The following is a 20,426-nucleotide window of genomic DNA, read 5'->3' on the forward strand; positions in this document are numbered from 1 at the left end:
TTAATTCTGGTGAAACAGATATGTGAAATATGAAGATCTCAAAAGGTCTGTGCCTAATCTAGAATTTCATTTGAAGCAAAAGTCCAGTATTTTTAATACAAACTATTAAAGTGCTAGAATTTGAAGTGAAGTAAATACTCCTTAAGAAGGACAAAAGTGCCTTTTCTGCTTCTGTTCACTGGGGCATCTTAGTCTGATTGTGTAGGTGGAGCACTTGATGTACTTTACTCTCTGCTGCAGAACATTTCAGGATTGAGATGTCATAGTGAATTTGTACCCATCCTTCATTGTTTTTATTCAGTAATCTTTTTTGCATTCTAAGAAGAATACTGTTAAAACTAAGTATAATTTCCTGCAGTAATAAGTCTCCTTCAAAGGGGATGTTGGGGTCTGCAGAAGCACCAATTTCTTTGACTGTGCATTTTGTCTGTGAGGAATAAATGTGATCTCTGCCAAATCATGCACTATTTTTTCTTTTGACTGCAATGACAGCTACCTACACTTACTCAAATAGATTCTTTACGCCCTGCTATGCTTTTGTGGTGTGAAATGAAGACAAATTGCCATGTATTCCTGCCTAACACCACAGAAATTCCAAAGACCAATTACAGCTACTTTATTAATTGTTCAGATGCGCTGATTAAATGTATTAGTGTGAACAAATCCCTGCATTGTTTGCTCAGCTTAACTGGCCAAATCTGAAGTTTATTTTGATTGAACCCTTGTAAAAAGTTAAAAAGCAGCTAGGCCCGTGTTTCTCAGTGCAGCAAGAAAAATAATTTTTTAAAATTTTTGTGTTTTAGACATCCAGGTTACTTCATGGAAATCAGTCGGCTCAGCTTATTCTCTCTGCTGCTTTCCCACTACAACAAAGCACTTTCACTCAGTCCCACCACCAGCAGCATCAGTCTCAGCAGCAGCAGCTGTCACGACACAGAACTGACAAGATGACTGATCCTTCCAAAGTTCAGCCACAGTAGTGTGGGCGCTGCCTCTTTTTGAAGCAAACTGCCAGGAGGGGCTGCCCCACAAACAGTTGCACTGAAGCTACAGAGGTAACAGTACGGAGGCTTTCTAGCACCATGGTGTTGAGATCTACTTCTAACTTCTGGAATCTCTTAAGAAAAGCTACAAGATGATGATGGGGACATGGCCAACTTTGAGCGTTGCCCCAGTTTCTGTGTTCTAAAGGATTTGCTGCCATGTTGTAATTTGTCCAGGTGAAATCTCCAAATGTGACTGAAAAGAGAGTGATGTTGAAAATATTGGTATTTTTATCAATCCTGTACATTTTTAAAGTATTAAAATGGACATGGAGCAATTGTTTTGAATTAGCAGGAAAAAATGCCAGAAATATAGTCCAAAAACCATCTAATTTTTTTTCAGATGATTACAGGACAGTAAATATTTTGAAAATGTTGTGTGAAATCCAGTTCTCTGTTGTACAGATGCTGTAAAATATTGTGTATATGTCTGCATAAAAGGAGAAAGAGCAAAATATTTTATATGATGCATGAAAATGTAATCTGTTATTTGTAGGTTTGAATATGTTTCCCTAAATTCTCACGCCATACTCAGACTAATGTTTTCCTCTGTTCTACCCTTTTGTTTACAACATGATGCATCATTATTTTCACCCTTAATGTGGGCACAAGTCTCTTGTTTGTGCTTTGTCCGTGATGTCAGGGTTTGTTTGGTGAGGTATAGTGTGTTGGTTAGTTGACTGCTTGAAGTTAAATTATTGATGAAGCTGTTTGAACTGGTGATCATGCATCAGGGTTCAGGACATTCAGATTCATAAATATCATCCATCATTTCATAACAAATTCATAATTTTATTTGAAAAATAGGAATTTGCACTGCTTTCTTGCGGATGGTTTGGAATTTTATTCCCCAAAGCTATCTTTTGATATAGTTCATAGTTGGAAATATTTATGTAAAAGGTTTAAAAAAAATGACAGTAATTTTCAAGAATGTTTCAGTTATAGGAGTAATTTGCACAAAAATATATTTACATTTAATAACCTTTTGGGCACTTTTTAACCACTTTCTCTGTGGTGAGAATTGTAACTTGTTAAACCATGTTGGAATCTTTTTATTCTCCTTCAAAAATTAGTCAGAACTAATTCAGGGTCATTTTAACAACAACAACAAAACCCATAGTGCCTTGATTTTAATTCAGGTGATAATGTTGAACATCTTGAATTACAATGTCTTGAATCTGTAACCATTTTCAATTTTGAAGTCTTAGCACATTGTCAACCAAACTTGTGTATCTACTTCATAGATATTTCTGTATTGTGTTAATTTTAACAGTGGTCTGAGTTGAGACCATGAATATTTATGACTGGTACTCCCCCTCAGACAGTAGCCAGAAATACAGGAGTCTCAAAAATCTCAGATCTTTAAGGTAATACTCTTAAAAAAAAAAGGCAAAAAGAAAAAAAAAAAGCTGACCTTAAAAGACAGTACTCCTTTTGCAGAAGAAAGAATAATAAGCTGATTTTTTTAAAAAATCATTTTTGGAAGCATTTAAAGTGTGTTTTGGGGGAGATCATGATTGCATTTAACACTACCAGGTATTGATTTAAGAGCTATCACTGAACTAAGACTTCAGAAGGCAACTTCACTTTATAAAGAAAATAAAAAGTTCCAACAGATATGTGCTATTTAAGTAAACGTTGGTAGGTTTTTATGGTACTAGTTTGTGGAAACCAGAACTTCAGAGGAAAATTAATAAATGCTAATAGATCTGATAGTTAATTAGAAACAAAAAACAGTAAAAGCAGTTAAAACTAGTGCTAGGGAGAGAAAGCTGGATTAATCTTGAATACTATGGAGGAGTTGAATGAATGTAACGAAATGGCGATGGTCTGTTTTGTACTGTGGAACAGTTTGATTGTATTACTGGATGAACCAAACCCGCAGGAGGTAATACCAGTTTAGCCAAGCCTGTGATGCTGTTGGTTACGTTTTGGGGCCAGCCTTTGCCTCTGCTTGTGTCCCAGCATTAGACCTTTTTTATTCCCCAGTCATAAAACAAATGCTTGGCACCAAAAAGCCAAGCAGTGAACAAGGAAGGAGAGTGTGAGAAACACAGTACCAAAGAGAATCTGATTGCTCTCTGCTCCAAGAAGCCTATTGCAACCTGGAGCAAGGAACAGATGCCAATACCAAACATAGCAAGAAACACTTTCCCTTCTTTAAAGGGATTTCTGGCATTCTTCAGACTGGGGTAATTGTCAGAAACCTGTTTCTCTAAAGTTTTATGTAAAGAAATCCTGCCTTGCTCTGCTGTCCCTACCACTCCATTCCACCTGTTTCTATATGAAGCTGCATTGACTAGAGGTCTGTGCTCTCACTTCTTTGCCTAATGGAAAATAGGTTAGATACAAATTTCTTTAACCAATTACAATAAAAATATAGTGCTAAAAAATAAAACTGGGAGAGCTTTAATAGTGCTGTTAGAACTACTGAATAGTGGTAAAATAGGTGTATTAAGCTATTATGCTGAGAATTACAGAAATTAGAGATACCAGCCAGACAGTTAATGATGCAGCTTTTATATAAAAAATACCAACTTTTCTTCCCATTCTCCCCTCCCCAGATACTCTGGTGTGCTGCTATAGGTCTGTCAGTAAAAAGGCTAAACTAGGAGAGAGAAATTAGATGATGGGATAGTGTGGCTGCTGAAAGAAAATAGAGAAATATATGCTTTGATCAAGAAGCTTTTTGTAGCCTCAGAGAGAGGTCATTCAATTACAAAACTACCAGCTAGTATAGAAAGAATAAAAGATGGGGAAATTCTAAGGAACTGGAAAAATACAGCACACATTTGAAGAATTCTTGACGTGAATCAGGCAAACTTTACAAAGGCAAGCGTATAGAACTTAGTCCAGATTGTGTGCAAGTATGGAGATGCTTTGTTCACAAGTAGTGACTAAAAAGTGTATATTTAACATGTCTGCAGCTTGCCCTGTTGCTGAATGAATTGCTGAACTGTCCTTGAGTTTTAGTGAGAAGAGGACCAGGCTGTCGCCTCGTTCTTAATCAGCCTTTTGCTTCTGCCTGACTCATTTACTACAGACTTACTTGCAACATCCTGATAAATAGCACGACAATGAATGCTGTGATGCTGCAGGTTCTGGAGCAGAAATGTTGCAGAATGACTCTGACAGAAGGGAAGGGGATCTGTTAAGGAGAGGATTGTATTTGTGAAGAAATGGGCTGGTGATACATAATGCAGTGAAGAGGACAGCATTTGCACGGAGTTTAGGAGACAGACATTGTCTGCAATGGGTGAGGCTTTGAAGAAAAGTGTCTGGGATAACTTCAGAGAGAAAAAAGAATATAGCTATTTTTATATTATATTTAATATATATTATATTTGTATATAGAAATGAAAGGATTCTAGTAGGAGCTCTCCATATGCCTTCCACTTCATCTAGAAGGTTTACCTTCTGCACTACGGTTCCAGTGTGTCACCACCTTCTGTGGGCATCTTGCCTACTGCCAAACACCAAAATTGGTAACCCAGCATCCTTACAAGAAATAGGTTTCATTTCAGCTTTATGTAAAAATGAATAAAGTAAAGATATATCAGGCAGTTTTTCACGGGAAAAAGAAACTATCTTAAGACTTAAATAGCACTTTCTCTTTTTTTTTTTTTTTTTTTTGAGTAATAACAAGCACTTTACTGAAAAAACTATTTGAAAAACAGTTTATTTCTTTAGTCAGTGAAACTGTTAAAAAGGGGGCACATTGAGGAATAACACATAAAACTGTCAAGAGAGACATTTCTGGAAAATGTTTCTTTATTATGGTGATCCTTTGAGGTTTCAAGTGCAGGATTAAAAAGGCTTCTAAAACCAGTTGCCTTTGTGTTTTATATGGCCAGGGGAAGGGATTAGGGATGATAGCTTCCTTGGAAGGAGGCTTTAAAAGTTGCACAGTTGCCTATGAGAGAGAATCATCTGGAGGCTCATTTGCCTGCTCAGTAATTCTAAGTGTCCCTTAGGATTATAAATTGTGTGAAAATGTTCTGAAGATTTAAAGATGTGGCCTTTTTCAAATGTTAAAGTTGATTAAAAATCATTTATATTTTCAGAGATTTAACCCAGGTATTGTTATGAGTGTTTTAAATGTCATGGCATCAGGAGATGTCAAACATGTCAGATTCATAAGCTTCTCTATTTGAAATAATTATTAAAATTAGATGTACAGTCAGAGGGCTGGAAAATGGTTATTTTGATTAAAAGGGAAAAGAGACTAGTTTTAATAATTAACCTTTTATTTTTTTACTTATCCCTGGTGGAAAAAAATTTAAGAGAATGAAATTAATTTGGATTAAAAAAAAACATATTTAAACAAATCATAGTAGATGAGACAACTGTGAGAGAACATTTGAAATTGTTTTGGTTGTCCATGAGACTGGGTAGTTGCTTTTTCACTACCATGATTTTTAACACTACATTCCTTGTCTTTTTCTTTTTTTGTCTTTTTTAAACAGGTGATTTTAAACTCTGCGATACTTCATGCTATGCCATCTGCATGAATTTTGCCAGCATGATATGCTATATTCAAAGAAAGTATACCTAAATAAAAAGGAAGGGGGGGGAAACAAAACACTGTGTCTGAAAAAATATTTTATGGCCTAATAACAGAGACCCCAGCTATGACTGAGAGATGCTGCATTAATAGACAATCAATCAATGGGTAATTATTTATGAAACACTTTTGGGAATGGTCTTAAAGATGTAACTGCTTTGAAAGCAGTTGGTGAGCTGTCTTTTTCTAACAAGAAAGGTAAAAAATATTTATTTTCAAATATATCAGATCGAATTTTGAGTTTTTAAGCAGTGTTGATTTCACAGTGTCTTGGGTTTCAGTTTTGTTTTGTATTTTTTTAACTGGCATTAGATTTATATAAGTAAAAGAAAACAAACAGAAAAACCCTAGTGCCGTTCATATTGACGTCAGGAAATGTAGATACAGTTCCCTGGTGTTCATGTGACCATTACTAACTGTCAATTTTTTAACTGAATAAATGTAACTCATTTAAAATTTTGCTTTCTGTAGCTTCTAAGGTTCTAGAGGTTTTTTTCTGAGTTGCTTGATGTCAGTTTTATCCAAGTTTCACAGTGAAGCGCTCTTACCCTTCCCACGACTGTACCAAAGGCACTCTCTCTCCCCCACCCACAGAACTGACTTGTGAGAAATTGCTTGATGTCACTTTTATCTTCTCTCCCCTACCCAGACAAATGACTTGTGAGATTTCAGTAAAATGCATACTGTATTTTTTCCTTGTCTTCTCTCTGTATCTCTTTATAAACTGATGCCCCACTCTAAAGGCTAGAGACCTCTGATTTGTGTATTTACGTTACTGCCTTGGAATTTACTCACACAGCACTTGATCGAGTGTGCACAACTTAAAACTGCTTTCATACCTTCATGTCTGCAGTTCCTGTTCTTGCCAAAGGATGGAGCAGCACTGCAGCAGGTTTGGTTGGGCAGAGCCCTTTCCTCGTTTTCTGTCATGGGCAAAACACCCCTCTCTTTAAATTGGTGCCACTCCTCATCCGAGGTATGTCTTCTGCTGGTGAAATATCAAAAAAGTATTTTTAAAGGAGTAGAGGTGGTCTGAAATGTTGGCTGTGCCACTGGGCAAGGAAACAGACTTGCATTGAGCTGCAACCACAACTTGTTCAGAGCATGTAGCTCCTGCCTGGAAGAGCTGTATGATAATATGTAACCTGTCAGGGTAGTCTGACCCTATTTTCACTGATCAAAGTGTAAACATTAATAATTCCAAATGAATTAAATGTTCAGGGAAAGGAGGGCGGGAAGAAAATTGTGTAATTGAAATGGAATGCCTGGAGAAAACGATAAATACAGTTAGCCATTTTTACAGTCTGTACTACTTTCTTTTTCTGTAATATCCCACTGGATGCCCAGAGGAAGATACTGATCTTTTGCCTTTGAGAATTAAATAATACTTGTGCAAGCTGTATATTACTTCCATATGCCATGAGGCCCCCGAGCCCCAGGAGTGAAACATCAGCTGTAGAAGTGCTGTAGCTGTAGTTAAGAACTGTCACCACCCATCAGCGATAAGACTGAGAGCATGGAGCAAGCAAGTTTGTCAAATTTCTTAAAATTGAACTTTGGAAAGAGCAGCACGTTTTTCCATAAACTTATCATGAAGAAGAGTGGTAATTGCAACTCCTGCCACACCTGTACCCATTCTGTTAAATGGTATTTTGCTGTCATGCAAGCTTGAAAACAAAACCCATGTTTATAAGAGAATGAAGCCATTAAGTACTTGTAAAGATTAGCAATCCAAAGGTTAGTTCCACTTCTGACTCTCAGACATTAGTGATATAAATTCCAGATTTCAGCTGTTTGAGGGTAACATAAAATAACAAGAGCCTTACTAGCATTCTTGGTAGCACAGTTTCTGTCACTGTCAGACCCTTTGGCAAGTACACTCTCCCTTGGGAAAGAAAATGAAGTAATTCCAAAGAAATACACAGCTATCCTAGTGCCCACATCAATGGGAATGCTACAGAAATGACCCTGCATCTCCATTAGCAGAAGCCTGTAGCTGTAACTTGCCAAGGGTGCTGACTTCAGGGGCCATACAAGGTCATCTCTGGAAAAATGCCACGTCAGTACAGCAAGTGCCATTACATCATTATTTCCATGGCTCTGGAAATTAAGAATAACTCAGATTATATTAGGGTGAAACAGTCTGATCCTCTTGATTTAAGATCGGATTTTGGTTTTTCCATACAGCATCTGGGACAAACATGGAAGTACACTGAACTACCAACCTCTTTCTAGAAACAAACCCGCTCACTAAATCCGGTGGCAGCGTTCCAGAGCCAGCCTGAGCAGGAGGGGCAGCTGAGGTGAGGGAGAGCCTGTATGGCAGCAAGCTGCCACTTGCAGTGCTCAGCAAACAGCCCCTCTCTCACTTCCAGCTTTTCCAACTTGGTGTCTGACTCACAGATCTCAAAAACAGCAAGCCCAGGCACCAGCCCAGCACACACACACCTGCTGACATTACCCTAGGAGAAGCAGGTTTGCTGGTGATCTGGTCCTGTACTTTGGTTCAACAGATTTCTTTTGAAAAACTTTGTCCTGGCAGGATGGAAGATTAGTTTGCTTTAGTCTTGGTTTATTGCACTTTGCCATATACAGAGTAATGAAACAGGCTTTATCTAAGGATTGGGAATAGGCACCTTTGAAAATAACAATCACAAGCTTTTCTCATTGTAAACATCTCAGCTGATGTGAGAATTTTCCATCCCAGTAGAACTGACCATCATCTCCATTTGACTCCTGCTGTGTGGAAGTGAGGAATCCCTGGCAGTGTGCACTGGCAAACCTCTGCTGGTGCAATGTGCAGTCAGAGTCCTGCTTTTCATGCTGCTTTCGAGGTTCCTTTGGCAGCAGCTGCATCTCACCCCAGCAGGGAAAGCTGCAGGATGGATGGAAACCTGTGGTGGACAGTTGCCCATTTCCCATGTTGCAGACACAATAATTTGCAGAGCCTTCCCTTCAGCATTTATGCTCTCACTCACTGCATTTCACATTCTCCAGCTACAAAAGAACAAGAAAGCCCACAGGATTGTGGCAACCAAGGCTTCAGCTGGTTACATTATATATAACTGCCCATACACTCCATATTGCTTGTATCTCAAGTACCCAGGTATTTTGAGACAGAACAGCAGCACACCCCTCTTGCTGGCAATGTGCTGCAACAAGAAGTCTGATAAAAACTGCTAAAATCCCAGCCCCCAAGGCAGCCAACAGGTGAGAGCTGGCCAGGGTGCAAGTCCTTTGAGACACTGGAGGGACAAGGCCAAGTCTGTGCTGGAAACTGCACTGCAGACACAGCACTGCTAAGAATACGTACCTGGATCCCTCCATCACCTTCAAGTCTTTCCTTATGTCCCAACTCGATTCTTTAAACTGAAAAAGTCCAACAGGCACTTAACAATGTTAAATCAGTCACTAGTAGCTACTACTGAAGCACCTTTCAAAGCTTTTACTAAAATTTCAAGAGCTATCTAATTTCATGCTAGACTTCCAACAAGTCAATGTTTGTGCTTTAAAAAGAAAAAACAACAAAAAAAAGCTTCTCTAACAGCACTATTCAAACTAATACATTGCTGTAACTGGGCAAAAGCAGTACTTGGCATCTGTGTAAGTTTGTAATAGTAAAATATAGATGTAGAAGTTGCAGAGATTTGTTCTGCAACTTAACGCTCACCTCTATAAACAACCTCTTGAAGAGCTTCATTCTGCTGATCCTATGATCCAAACTTTTCATATTAAAAATAGCATTAAGTAACACACTTAAACTTGGGAAGCTTCTACAATTAGAGCATAGCAAATTGGGTTTGAGATTATCAGAAAAAAAAATAATTCTGTGTCTTTTCCCAACTACGTTTCTATTCCTAAAAAGAAAAATCAGGTGGCACCACAGCTACCCTGCCTGGGACGGGTCTGTATGTCCAGAGGCACCACTTCTGATTAACACAACAAGAAGTTGTCCCACAAACAGTCAGAAGTTTAGGCTCTTTCTTGCAGTTCCCTGTTCCTGCCTTGTTTTAACATGACCTTTGTAATAAATGCACTCCCTACAGGAGGTGAAACTCATCATGGACAGTGTGGATCCTTAGACTGTGGGAAAGAAGAGGCTACAGGTTTTGGCTACAAAGTTTGCTTCAAAAGAAAACAAAAACCAAAAAACCCAAACAAAATGCCTTAAAACAACCCAAAAAAAATCAAACCAGCAAACCACACAATTCCTTTGGGCCAAAACATGAACATGTAGACCTGGAGCCCAAAGTGGCAGCCTGTTTTCATCCCACTGTGATTGCCTGGCATTACACTGCTCTGGTCTAAGAGTTTGAGAAATGTGGCATTAAGGGGTTTTCTGGAAAGAGAAACCTAAGAGAAGGATTAGGGGCTGTTCTGTTTCTGATCTGCAAATGGAATGGTCAAATCTGTAATGCTCCGTTAGTACTTCAGCTTCAAGAAAGGCACATTCATAATATTAGAAATCATGTCTACCACCTTCCAAGACTGCTACAAGGTAGACCTTAGTGGGTTATACAGGCTCAAAATCCAAGTCACCATTGGAGAGCAGAGATAAGCATACATTTCTGCAACCCATGGATCTTCAGTGCTCAACATTTTGAAAGGCTTCATAACACTGGCATTTATCAGAAACGAAAATAAGTTTAGTAAACTTTGCTCACCTAAAGTACATAATCACTAGGTAAACCTTTGTGGCAGGAATTATGGCAGCCATCAAAACCAAACTGAAAATAACACAAATTGAGACACTATGTTTTATTAATACTCTTCCAGATTACATTTCTATTCCTAAAAATAAAAATCAGGAATACATCTAAACCTACGAATTCCATTGCTGCTCAGTCCTGGGAATAGAGCATGGTTAAGTTGGACCACTTCATTACTTTCTGTGTACCTTAATATATATAAAAAAAAATAAATCAAATAATACTAGCTCCAGCCAAATTGCATATTAAACACAGTAGGTTGTTAATCACCCCACATAATTTCCTGATAAAAATTCCCTGATTAAGAAGTTTTCCCTCTAAATTAAGTTTATAACATTCTGTGTTGGTGGCTCAGCCACTGGATGGCATAGGTTCCAGAACCTGCTCCCAGATTTCTTGTTGCTTAGATTATCCAGCCTCAGGTGCACCATGGAACCACCATCTTTGGAAGTGGAGCCAGCAGTTTGCTCCTTAACACAGTCTGCTTCAAGGGCCTGAAGAATCAGCTCTTGAAAAAACAGGAAAGGTGGTTGTGTGTATCAGAGAAGAAAAGAGGGATTCTCAACACTTCGGAGAGCAGATCCTTGAACTCAGCTGAGCCAGGTCCAGCAAGTGAGAAAACCACTCAAATCCCACCATGGGAGCAGGCACCACAGCACAAACAAACCAGACAATAAGCAGATCTCCAGTGCAGAAGCTGTCCATAAATGCATCAGTCCCATGAATCACCTGCTATAGAAAGTTCAGTGTCTCATCTTCAGCATTGTTTAACTAGAATTCTGTACATTATATACAAAAATCCACAAGGATAACTGCTTGATGCTTCCAATCCTTGTTCTTTTACAGCAATGAAAAATTTTAAAAACCAGAGTCTGGACTTATAAATAGTGCAGAAAATGCAAATGCTAAGAAGACAATGCCTCCTATGATTGTCACTGAAAAGAAAACACAAAACAAGAAGAAATTAGATACCAAAAAGTAATTATCTTCCATGACACATTTCAGATGTTATTTTTTTAAAATATCTGATTCCCAAATAACCTTACTTAACTCATGCTACAAGCAGTGGATGTTGTTTCTAGCTCAGTATTGGGACGCCCATATGCCAACCCACTGTCTAAGTGCTTCTCCAAGAATATTTTCTGGCCCACAGAAGGAAGCTTTGTTTTACTCCTTACTTGAGCCAGTACAAAACAAGGTTAACACCTGCTGTTGAGTATTTGGCTGTATGGCAGAAAATAGGATAGGATATTCTCATGCCAGAGCAAGCCATCAATTGTGACTGACGTATATTTAGCATTTTTGCACATTTTAGGCAACTGTATTGAAAGAAAAAGCATAAAAAACATCAACTGTTTGCAATAGCCACATCTGCTAGAGGCTGGGACAGAATTCTGGGAAAGCAGCACTGTGTATGTTCCCTGACTCTTTAAACAAACCAACATCCTAGAAGGATCTCTGGTTTAATCTAAGGCTGTTTCTGTGGCTCAAGATCTACACTGTACTTGGAGCATATGAAACCATTGTTAGATTAGCATTTTGTCACCAATTTCCTCGGCAAGCAAACACAGAGTGTATGTTTCACTTTTAGCACTGAAGTTGGTTTTTACCACCTCTGCAACTACAGAACAAACATTATGAATGAACATATATAGGAAACTGCTTCACAGGATTATTCTTGGGAGCAAGAAATCTCACCACATCATAGGACTGACAGTGGAAGCAAGCTGCAGCCTATGTTAAGGAAAAACACACAACTCAATGTAACCTTACTGGTCCTGCCTGTTGCAATTAGCAGGTATGATAAAAAACCCCCCAAAAAACCAAAAAACAAAAACACATTTATGCCATACAGAGTAGTTTTTACAACTTTTAAATGGCCGGTGTAAGTCATTAGGATGCAGCTCTCTTGCTCACCTGATAGTCTAGACTCAGAATGGCAACAGAATTTCTATTATCCATTGTCAAACAATAAATACTGACCATTTAAAATAGTATATTTCCTTCCTCTGGTCTCCTAAAAGAAGTAGCCAATAGTGAAGCAAAACAAGGTGGGATGTAAGACAGACTCAAAAACAATCCCCGAAAAACCCAAAACAAACCAGCAGTTTTTATGGGTTTTCTGAAAGTTTTGAGAAACACTTTTCCCAAGCATGCAGCTCTTTACACCACAAACATTACCAGCATTACATTTTTTTTTTTTGGGTGGAGTGAGTTTTCACTTACCAGTCCTAACAGAAATTTTTTGTGCTATCATTCTCCCTCCAATAACTGCTAAACCAGTGCATAGGCAATGTCCCACTGTTCCTCCTACTGCCACACCATAAGGGTCCTAAGGGGGAAAAAAAGCACAAAGGGATAAATTGGCACTGTTGAAAACCCACTAGTCCTAAAACAATCTCAGAGCAGTGCTTTGATTCCCTGGTTGCAGACTGCCAAGTATGGAGGATATTGTCTGGTGATTCCTCTGCTCTGCTGTTCAGCACTGTCTTAAAGACTAGTAATAGTGAACATCAGCTGGTGAGACAGACTTAAACCCAGCCTAAGATAGGAGCATATAGCGTGTTTCAGCCATGCAGCATCTTTAAGTTGGTAATTATAGATCCAGCAATCACTCTGCTGTAGTTGAACCCATAAGCAACCTCTAGAGGGAAGGTGGAAGCTGTTGAAAAACACAATATGCATCAGCTGGAAAAACACCAACCTATCTATAAAGAAAGATAAGTCCTTGAACTGCAAATGAAAGCTTTCAGCAGCTACAGCATTCCAAGTTTTTTGCCCTGCTTCTCCCACTTGTGCTCCACACTCTGCCCTGCTCCATCATCCAAAGAGGGAAGCATAAGCATGAAAGACTTGAAGTCCAGAGGACAATAAATTATTTTATAATTTACTGTCAACAACAGCTTTTCAGTGTGTGAACAACTGCAGTATGTAAAGAGGTTTCTCAGATCTCCTTAGACATCACACGGCTAAGGACAGCCTGTGTCCCCTGCTCATCTCTATGTGACACTTTTAGTTCCAAGAGGAAAAAAAAAAAAGCTGCTGCCATAGCTAAGGAATGCATGAAATCTCAAAAAGGTGAACAGCAAAACTGTCTAAGAAACAGTTTTGAAGACAACACTCACTAGCCCAAAAGAACCAAAATCACAAGCCAGTGAGAAAAGGTGGCCAGCACCAAGCAGTCAGCAGGTTGGAAAGCACCAAGAAGTGCAGGAAAGCAGGGCTGGGCCAGCAGAACAAACAGGCCCCCAGGAGCAGGACCCAGAATCCCTGGATATCCCTACAGCCAGCTATTACCTATACAGCCCTCAGTGGCAGAAGGTGGGTCTCATCCCCACATTCCATCATAGTTATTCACTGATTTTGAAAGCCAGTATCAGGATACCTTCAATTAATATTTTGTTTGGTAGCACTCTTATGAACATTTCATATTCTACAGGTACAGCCCACAGGCTTTAACTACAATGGTCACCACTTCACAAACCAGACTAAGGAGTCTGACAGACACTTCCTAAGGGGACACTTAGGAAATGCAAACCAGAAGTAAACAGATGTAAAAAGATGGGCTTAAGCAACTTGCCTAGCAAATTGGGCAGAGGCTGTAGTGCTTCGTTTTTTGGTTTTTTTTTTTTTCCCCCAAGAACAATGAGATCATCCTCTCCTGCTGTTAGCTCTAAACATCTTCCCTACACTGTAACAGAGACAAGAGGTCCCTGCAGGTTACAGCCTCCTTCATTACACAGCCCTGATTTATCCCTAGGGAACATCTGAGAGTGCACCTGAAAGAAGCATAAGCCCTAGGGAAAAAAATGTAAATTATCTCAATGCATGAAAGAGCATAGGCAAGCTACTTATGTTTATTAAAAGCTTGACTATAAGCCTTCATCTTCCTTTAAGTGTAACACAGCTATATACACTCTAATCACCACAATGAGTAGGATTTAATTTACAGCATTACTTAGTGCCCGGCAGTTTAGGGTTTATTGTCCTTCTATACACTGTACAAAATATTAACTCATATTTTAACAAGAGCTATCTGAGATAGTCATCTTTCTAACAGTTTAAAGCTTGATGGAATGGAAGTATCTTTTAAAGTTACCCAGTTAAAACTGAATGACCACAAAGAGCAAAGAAACATCTCTTCTGTAACATCTCTCAACACTGTAGCAAAACCCAGTTGATGTCAGCTCCATGACACAAAGCAGCTGTTTCCAGAAATGCCAGCACAGTCCCAATCATGTAACAGTAGTTTTAATACTGCACAGAGCCTCAGTGCATTTACTGTCAGGTCTTGACACAAACTACGTAAGGCACATCAAGGCAGCAGGTGTGAATCTGATACCTCTTGCAAGAGTATTTTATTTCTTATCCCTCTAAGGCAACCCAAAGAAGGCAAAAGAACAGCAGGGATTCTGCAACACTCACCTCTCTGGCAGCCAAGACTATGGTTGTTAATTGGGAACGATCGCCCCATTCTGCTAAAAATGTTAAAGTAAAAGCTTGAACAAAGATTGGTGAAATAAAGTGTAGCCACTTCTTCTGAGGTATAGTGGTGCCTGGCCCAGATTCCACATCTCCTGGCCCATTTAACAGTTTAGTTCTCTGAAGCTGCGTAGGTCAAGGGGAAAAAAAAAAAGAAATAACCATAAAATTAAAAATGTCATCCAAACAACCCAAATGAAACACTTAACAATAAATCTAGATATTCCATTTCTAGAATGTTATTAGCCACTGCCTGCTGCATTATCAACATTTATACAGTCACCATTACAAAAAAAAACTATATAGACACATACTGTGTATACACAATATATATACATACTGTGTATGTGCATGTATCTCCACGTGTGGAAATATACACAAATATATATAGCTGCAATCAGCTCTAACCTTTGATTATTGTCCATCTTGTACAGCTTACAAATAATATGTCTGACCATTAGAAGAAATAAAAGTTGAGCCAAGAATAAGCTGTTGGTGTCCTCTCTGCTCACAATGCATTAAAACCATGTCAAAAACACCCACACTAAGCAGAAGGCCCCTTCTCTCCTAAGAAGCCAGGCTTGCCACAGGACTGGAATCACCTGCTGAAAGAGCCTTCAGGGAACCACGTCCATCCCATCTACCACATATTTCCTGTGTCAGTTATCAGTCACAGACATAGATGAACAATCCAAACATGACAGTGCTGCTCTGCAGCTTCACAGCTGTAATTTTTCCACCAACTGTAACTAACAGCAATTTCAGTACTTACTTCCTCATCTTTTTTTTTAATTTCTGCTTGAACTTCCTCCAGCTCTTCCTGACCTTCATCTGGACTCATTTTCAAGCCTTCCCGAAGCATTCGGATGCCAAAGATTGCAAACAGTGCTGTTGACACATAGTACGTGTACACACGAGGAATAACCGTGGTGGCATAGCCAAACAAAACTGAAAAGAAAACAGATGTGTCATTTAAAAAAATAAGCACGAGGATCATAATTGTTTTTCCCACATCTAAGGAATGCTTGCTAGCAAAGTCAGCAATCCAAATATCCACTGATAAATAAATATTGCATCTTTTGTTAGTTTTGTATAATTTTCTAAGTTTTTGGAAGATAACATGCTAGAAACTCCAACCATTACTGCTTATGCCAGAGACTGAAGTCCACTAAGACACAGACAATGCACTCCAGCCAAAGCTGAGGTGCTGCTGTTCCTGAGAGCCAGTCCAAACAACATTATCTTTCCCATCAAGGTCTCTGCAAGTCCTGCCTTCCTCCATACACACCATTAGACTACCATCTGTAATTGTGTTGGATTAGTCATAGTGTTCTCCAGTTAATTCCATTTACATCTTCGACAGCATCTCTTTCCAATCATTTCATTTATCAGATGAAGTCAGAATAAGATTTTCAATGAGTTAAATCTACCAGGCATATCTACAAATCATCCAGCTGGGTGAATCCATGTGAATCCTTTGCCAAGTGCACATTACTATTCCCTTGTTCCCTATATTCCCCACATACACACAACGTGTGTCACCAACTTTGATCTTTATTTCAAAGGCAGATCCCTCTTACTGAACAGCAACCTTCACAGCATGTCTTTTAGAGGTATTGAGGGTGATTAAACTAAGCCAAAACTAGTTCTTAAATAAGAAATATGTATTCAGGACAAAGTACTTAGTTTTCACAAAATAAGCCCACTCAGCATTTTTTTGACAGAAAAAGGCGTACATAAATGGGAAGAAATAAAAAGTCCACACCTTATATTCAAGTTGCTTGGACCATGCACTCACAAGTGTTTCTTTTACTTTATTGCACAAGCAATTAGCTAAAAGGAAGCACATTACCACATGTGGTTTTTTTCTACATACCTTTTTAGTTGAAAAATGCACTCAAAAGTTATTACATGATCTACAAATAACTCTGCATTGCCACTGCCAGAAGTTAGAATGAGACCAGAACTAATCAGCCTTATTGCTCATAAACACAGTACATACTTACACATATACTAGTACTATTTGGAAAGCTAAATAAACCAAGAGTTAAACTAAACTTCTTTAAAAAGACTGAAAATACTGCAGTAAAACAATGCAAGAAAGCTAGACAAAAAGGCTACCTTTTTCCTAGGATTTCTTACATATATAAGCACAGACACAGTGAAATAATCAGAACTGTAAGACAGTTCATTTTGTCAAGCACAGTTTGAAAAAATATCCCCAGTAGATTATTTGGAACTAAAGAGTTTAAGTGAGTATGCCTTCATGAAATCAAGGTGGGCAAACCCCTCAGGAATTTCCAAACTCAGCTTGTATAAAACAAGAGCAAGAGATAGGAAAAGGATGGGGTGGGGGGGGGAGAACCAAACAACAAAAGTTCCTTTCTGAAAAGGGAATAAATAATTTGGAACCTCTAAACTGGGGGATAAAAACAGAAAAGGAAGCTTTTATGAGAAAACATTAAGAAAGGTTTGAAGAAAGAATTCGTATAGAAGAGAGAGCCATAATGGGCAGGAGAAATTACACACAATGCAAGTGGAAACTGCTCTAACTAAAGCTGCAATAATCACAGCAGTGTACACAGCAACAGCTACACACCCAAAAACCATTCACAGAAACACTTGCCAAGCAGCCTGTGCCAGTGAACAGTCTCCTTCATGTGTAAACCAATCACCACTACTTCAAGCATTTCTGAAATGGGCATGGTTAGAAATGAGCACACAGACAAACTCTGTGCTGCATCTGATGTACCTGAAGGCAGCTCCATTTTACCATCACAGCTACCTAAGTGCACAAGGCTACAGGCTGCTCAAGTGCCCCCTGACACCTCACTTCCTGCTCCTGCCCCTCTATCTTCCACCTACACACCTCCCAGCACAAATCCAAACAGCCATGTGTGCAGGAATACAAGTCAGACGAGGAAAATGTGTCATCATATAAAGAATCTTTTGCCTTAGGAGGAAAACCAGAAGCCACTCCCACATTCCCTTTAGGCACACTAATTTAACAGGAGCAAAAAAAAAAAAATGTAAACCAGTCCAAAAATCAAAGGAAGTGCTTAGGTTCTCCGTCTCATTCCCCTTCCTTAAACTCCAGTTGAAGCCTAGGAACACACAAAGACTTCATTAGAGGAAAGGGCCTAAATACTTCATCTGAGATTCCATGCTCCACAGGAAAAGTGTCACACTCTCCTCTAAACAGAAAACTGCATATACGTACTACCCACATTCCACTTCAGGTTTTTGTATAAATACATACCCATCACTTCTTAAGAGATAAAACAAGTGGAAAACCAGCGTGCTAACCTGACAGACACGTCATCAGTCCCAGGGCAAGCATGGCACCAGCCAGCACGGTCAGGCGGTTGTAGCGCATGGCCATGATGGCTGCGATGAAGAAGGTCTTGTCGCCCAGCTCCGACACGATGATGACAGATATAGCAGCCACGAAGGCATGGATAAAGCCCAGGTTAGTCTTGTCAGCTGACTCTTCACTCACTATGTGCACTGGAGCAACTAGTGAGGAGCCTTTCTGTAAGAAGGGGGGAGAAAAAAAGACATAAATCCTAAATACTCATCAATTAGGCTTGAATGCTTAGCACACAGAAATACAAAGCCTTGTATTTCTCCTGTCATACCATCCTGTGTAGAGTGACATTTTAAGCAGATACATCTCTCATGCTCATTAATGATCATTAACTAGTTCCTGGCTGCCACTCACCTCAAATTGCCAGTTAGGCACTTGGTAAAAGGATCCTGCTGATTATTAAAACATTACTGCACTGTGCATGCTATTACCAGAACATGAGAACCACCATTACAACAAAACATGGCCAGCTCAGGTCCAATATTGCCAACCCCCATTGCCGATATTTAAAATCCCTACTCATTTTATGACCTTAACTGTGAACAGTTTTCTGATATAAATATTAGTAAGTGCTTCAAAATAAAACTGGGTGACTACGATACCTTGGGAAAAAAAGAAGGCCAATCAAAAATGGTCAGGATCATTTTCTTGCATTTCTTTTTAATGCATCTCAGACACATTAAAATTTCATAGATTCACAGAATGGGTTGGATGGAACGTTAGCAATCATCTAGTTTTAAGACCCCTGCTGTGGGCAGGAACATTTTTCACTAGACCAGATTGCCCAGAACTCCACCCAACCAGGCCTTGAACACTTCCAGGGATGGGGCACCCATAATTCCTCTGGGCAACCAGTACCAGTGCCAAACCCCTGTCACATGAAAGAATTTATTCCTATTATCTAGCCTACATTTTTCTTCTTTCTGTTTGACCCCAAGCCAAATTCTATGCCAGCTTCCATCAGCTTCTTCTGCACTTGGTCTGCATTTGCTGAAAACTAACTTTAAGACTCTCCAGTGGTGAAACCAGACCAGCACACTCCAGTTCCACTCACTCACTGTTTACTTTTACACACGGTAAGGTATCTGTGATCAAAAGCGAGGCCCAAGATCTCTATACCGATGTTCTCATCCCCGACCAGGGATGGCTGAGAAAGCTTGTTCCAGCACATCCACCAGCAGAGACGGCCCGCAGCGTGTTTTGACATGACGGCTTCCCAGCATTCCACTTTCAGCAGCGCTCCAAGTTTCCCGGTGTTGATATTTAGCTCCCACGCTCTGTGTGACACGCTGTGACTTCCCAGCGCTCCCTCACCCCCTGCAGCACTCTGTGATTTCTGGTTTGTGTGTGTGACACCCGGCGTGCTACACCAAGCCGCATGTCAGGAATTTTCCATCCCTCTGTGTGACCAGTGGAACTAGAATCCCCTTACCGAGAACACTGCTGAATAACTTTTAACACAAAGGAATTGATATTAATTGTTGAGAGGGGAAAAAAACATCTGGCAGCTTTGGAGCAGCAGCAAAGCCTGCTTTCAGCTGCTTCTGCGGGGGAAAGAGAGCACCGACCCCTTTCCCACGTCGGACACAGATGTCCCTCTTTTAGCAGAGAAAGGGGAGGATGCGGTGGCCCTGCAGCCCTCCTTTTTTTCTGCTAAAAGCGGGAAATTTCGGAGCCCGACGGCCTGCGGAAGGCGCAGCGCGGCGCCGGGCAGCGCTGCCGCGGGGGGCACAGCGCGGGCAGCCGGCGCGGCCCGTCCCCGCCTCACCTCAGCCCCTTCCTGCCGCGCGCGCACGCCCCGCCCCGCCGCGGGCCCGCCGCCGGCTGCCGGAGCGGGAGGGACGGGCAGCGGCTGCGTGAGGCGGCAAAAAAATCCGCATAGGAACGGCCCGGACACGTCTCGGTTTCGCTGTTGGCCTAGTGCACGGCAGCGCTGCGTGTGTGCGTGAGCCCAGCAGGGCCCCGAGCACGGAATCACAGAGCGGGTCGGGCTGGCAGCGACCACAGCGGCCATCCCTGCAGCCCCCTGCTCAGGCAGGGGTATCCCTGCAGCCCCCTGCTCAGGCAGGGCCATCCCTACAACCCCCTGCTAAGGCAGGGTTATCCCTGCAGCCCCCTGCTCAGGCAGGGTTATCCCTGCAGCCCCTGCTAAGGCAGGGTTATCCCTGCAGCCCCTGCTAAGGCAGGGTTATCCTTGCAGCCCCTGCTCAGGCAGGGTTATCCCTGCAGCCCCCTGCTCAGGCAGGGTTATCCCTGCAGCC

General features: G+C 40.5%; 2 protein-coding genes across 9 annotated transcripts in view; one reads left to right on the forward strand and one right to left on the reverse strand.

The window, feature by feature from the left end:
- The window catches only part of CLOCK (clock circadian regulator), a 65,000-nt gene extending 58,635 nt beyond the window's left edge, over positions 1-6,365 (forward strand). For 7 of the 8 annotated variants that reach the window (XM_039698748.1, XM_039698753.1, XM_039698750.1 and 4 more), the window contains one exon: positions 804-6,365. In XM_039698748.1, coding sequence (XP_039554682.1) covers positions 804-980 — 177 coding nt within the window. In that variant the 3' untranslated portion in view covers positions 981-6,365. The remainder of the gene's footprint in view (positions 1-803) is intronic. The other variant, XR_005626487.1, reaches the window with a different exon arrangement.
- A 3,985-nt stretch (positions 6,366-10,350) lies between these two features.
- On the reverse strand, positions 10,351-18,327 carry TMEM165 (transmembrane protein 165). The gene is made up of 5 exons (XM_039699056.1): positions 18,105-18,327; positions 15,571-15,746; positions 14,742-14,924; positions 12,543-12,648; positions 10,351-11,251 (listed from the first exon to the last, which is right to left on the reverse strand). Exons 1-5 carry the CDS (start codon positions 18,178-18,180, stop codon positions 11,175-11,177), a joined length of 618 nt encoding a protein of 205 aa, XP_039554990.1. The 5' UTR covers positions 18,181-18,327; the 3' UTR covers positions 10,351-11,174.
- Positions 18,328-20,426: the final 2,099 nt, after the last annotated feature.

The sequence above is a fragment of the Passer montanus genome, unplaced genomic scaffold (genome assembly GCF_014805655.1).
Source record: "Passer montanus isolate IOZ18808 unplaced genomic scaffold, ASM1480565v1 scaffold13, whole genome shotgun sequence".
Taxonomy (NCBI): domain Eukaryota; kingdom Metazoa; phylum Chordata; class Aves; order Passeriformes; family Passeridae; genus Passer; species Passer montanus.

Bases quoted from the DNA above. Each gene is read 5' to 3' on its own strand.
- TMEM165 (XM_039699056.1), bottom strand. From the start codon at position 18,180: ATGGCCATGCGCTACAACCGCCTGACCGTGCTGGCTGGTGCCATGCTT. The intron at 14,925-15,570 runs GTAAGTACTGAA...TGACCTACGCAG, and splicing joins TTAAAAAAAAAGATGAGGAA to CTTCAGAGAACTAAACTGTT. The intron at 12,649-14,741 runs GTGAGTGTTGCA...TTTCCCCCTTAG, and splicing joins TAGTCTTGGCTGCCAGAGAG to GACCCTTATGGTGTGGCAGT.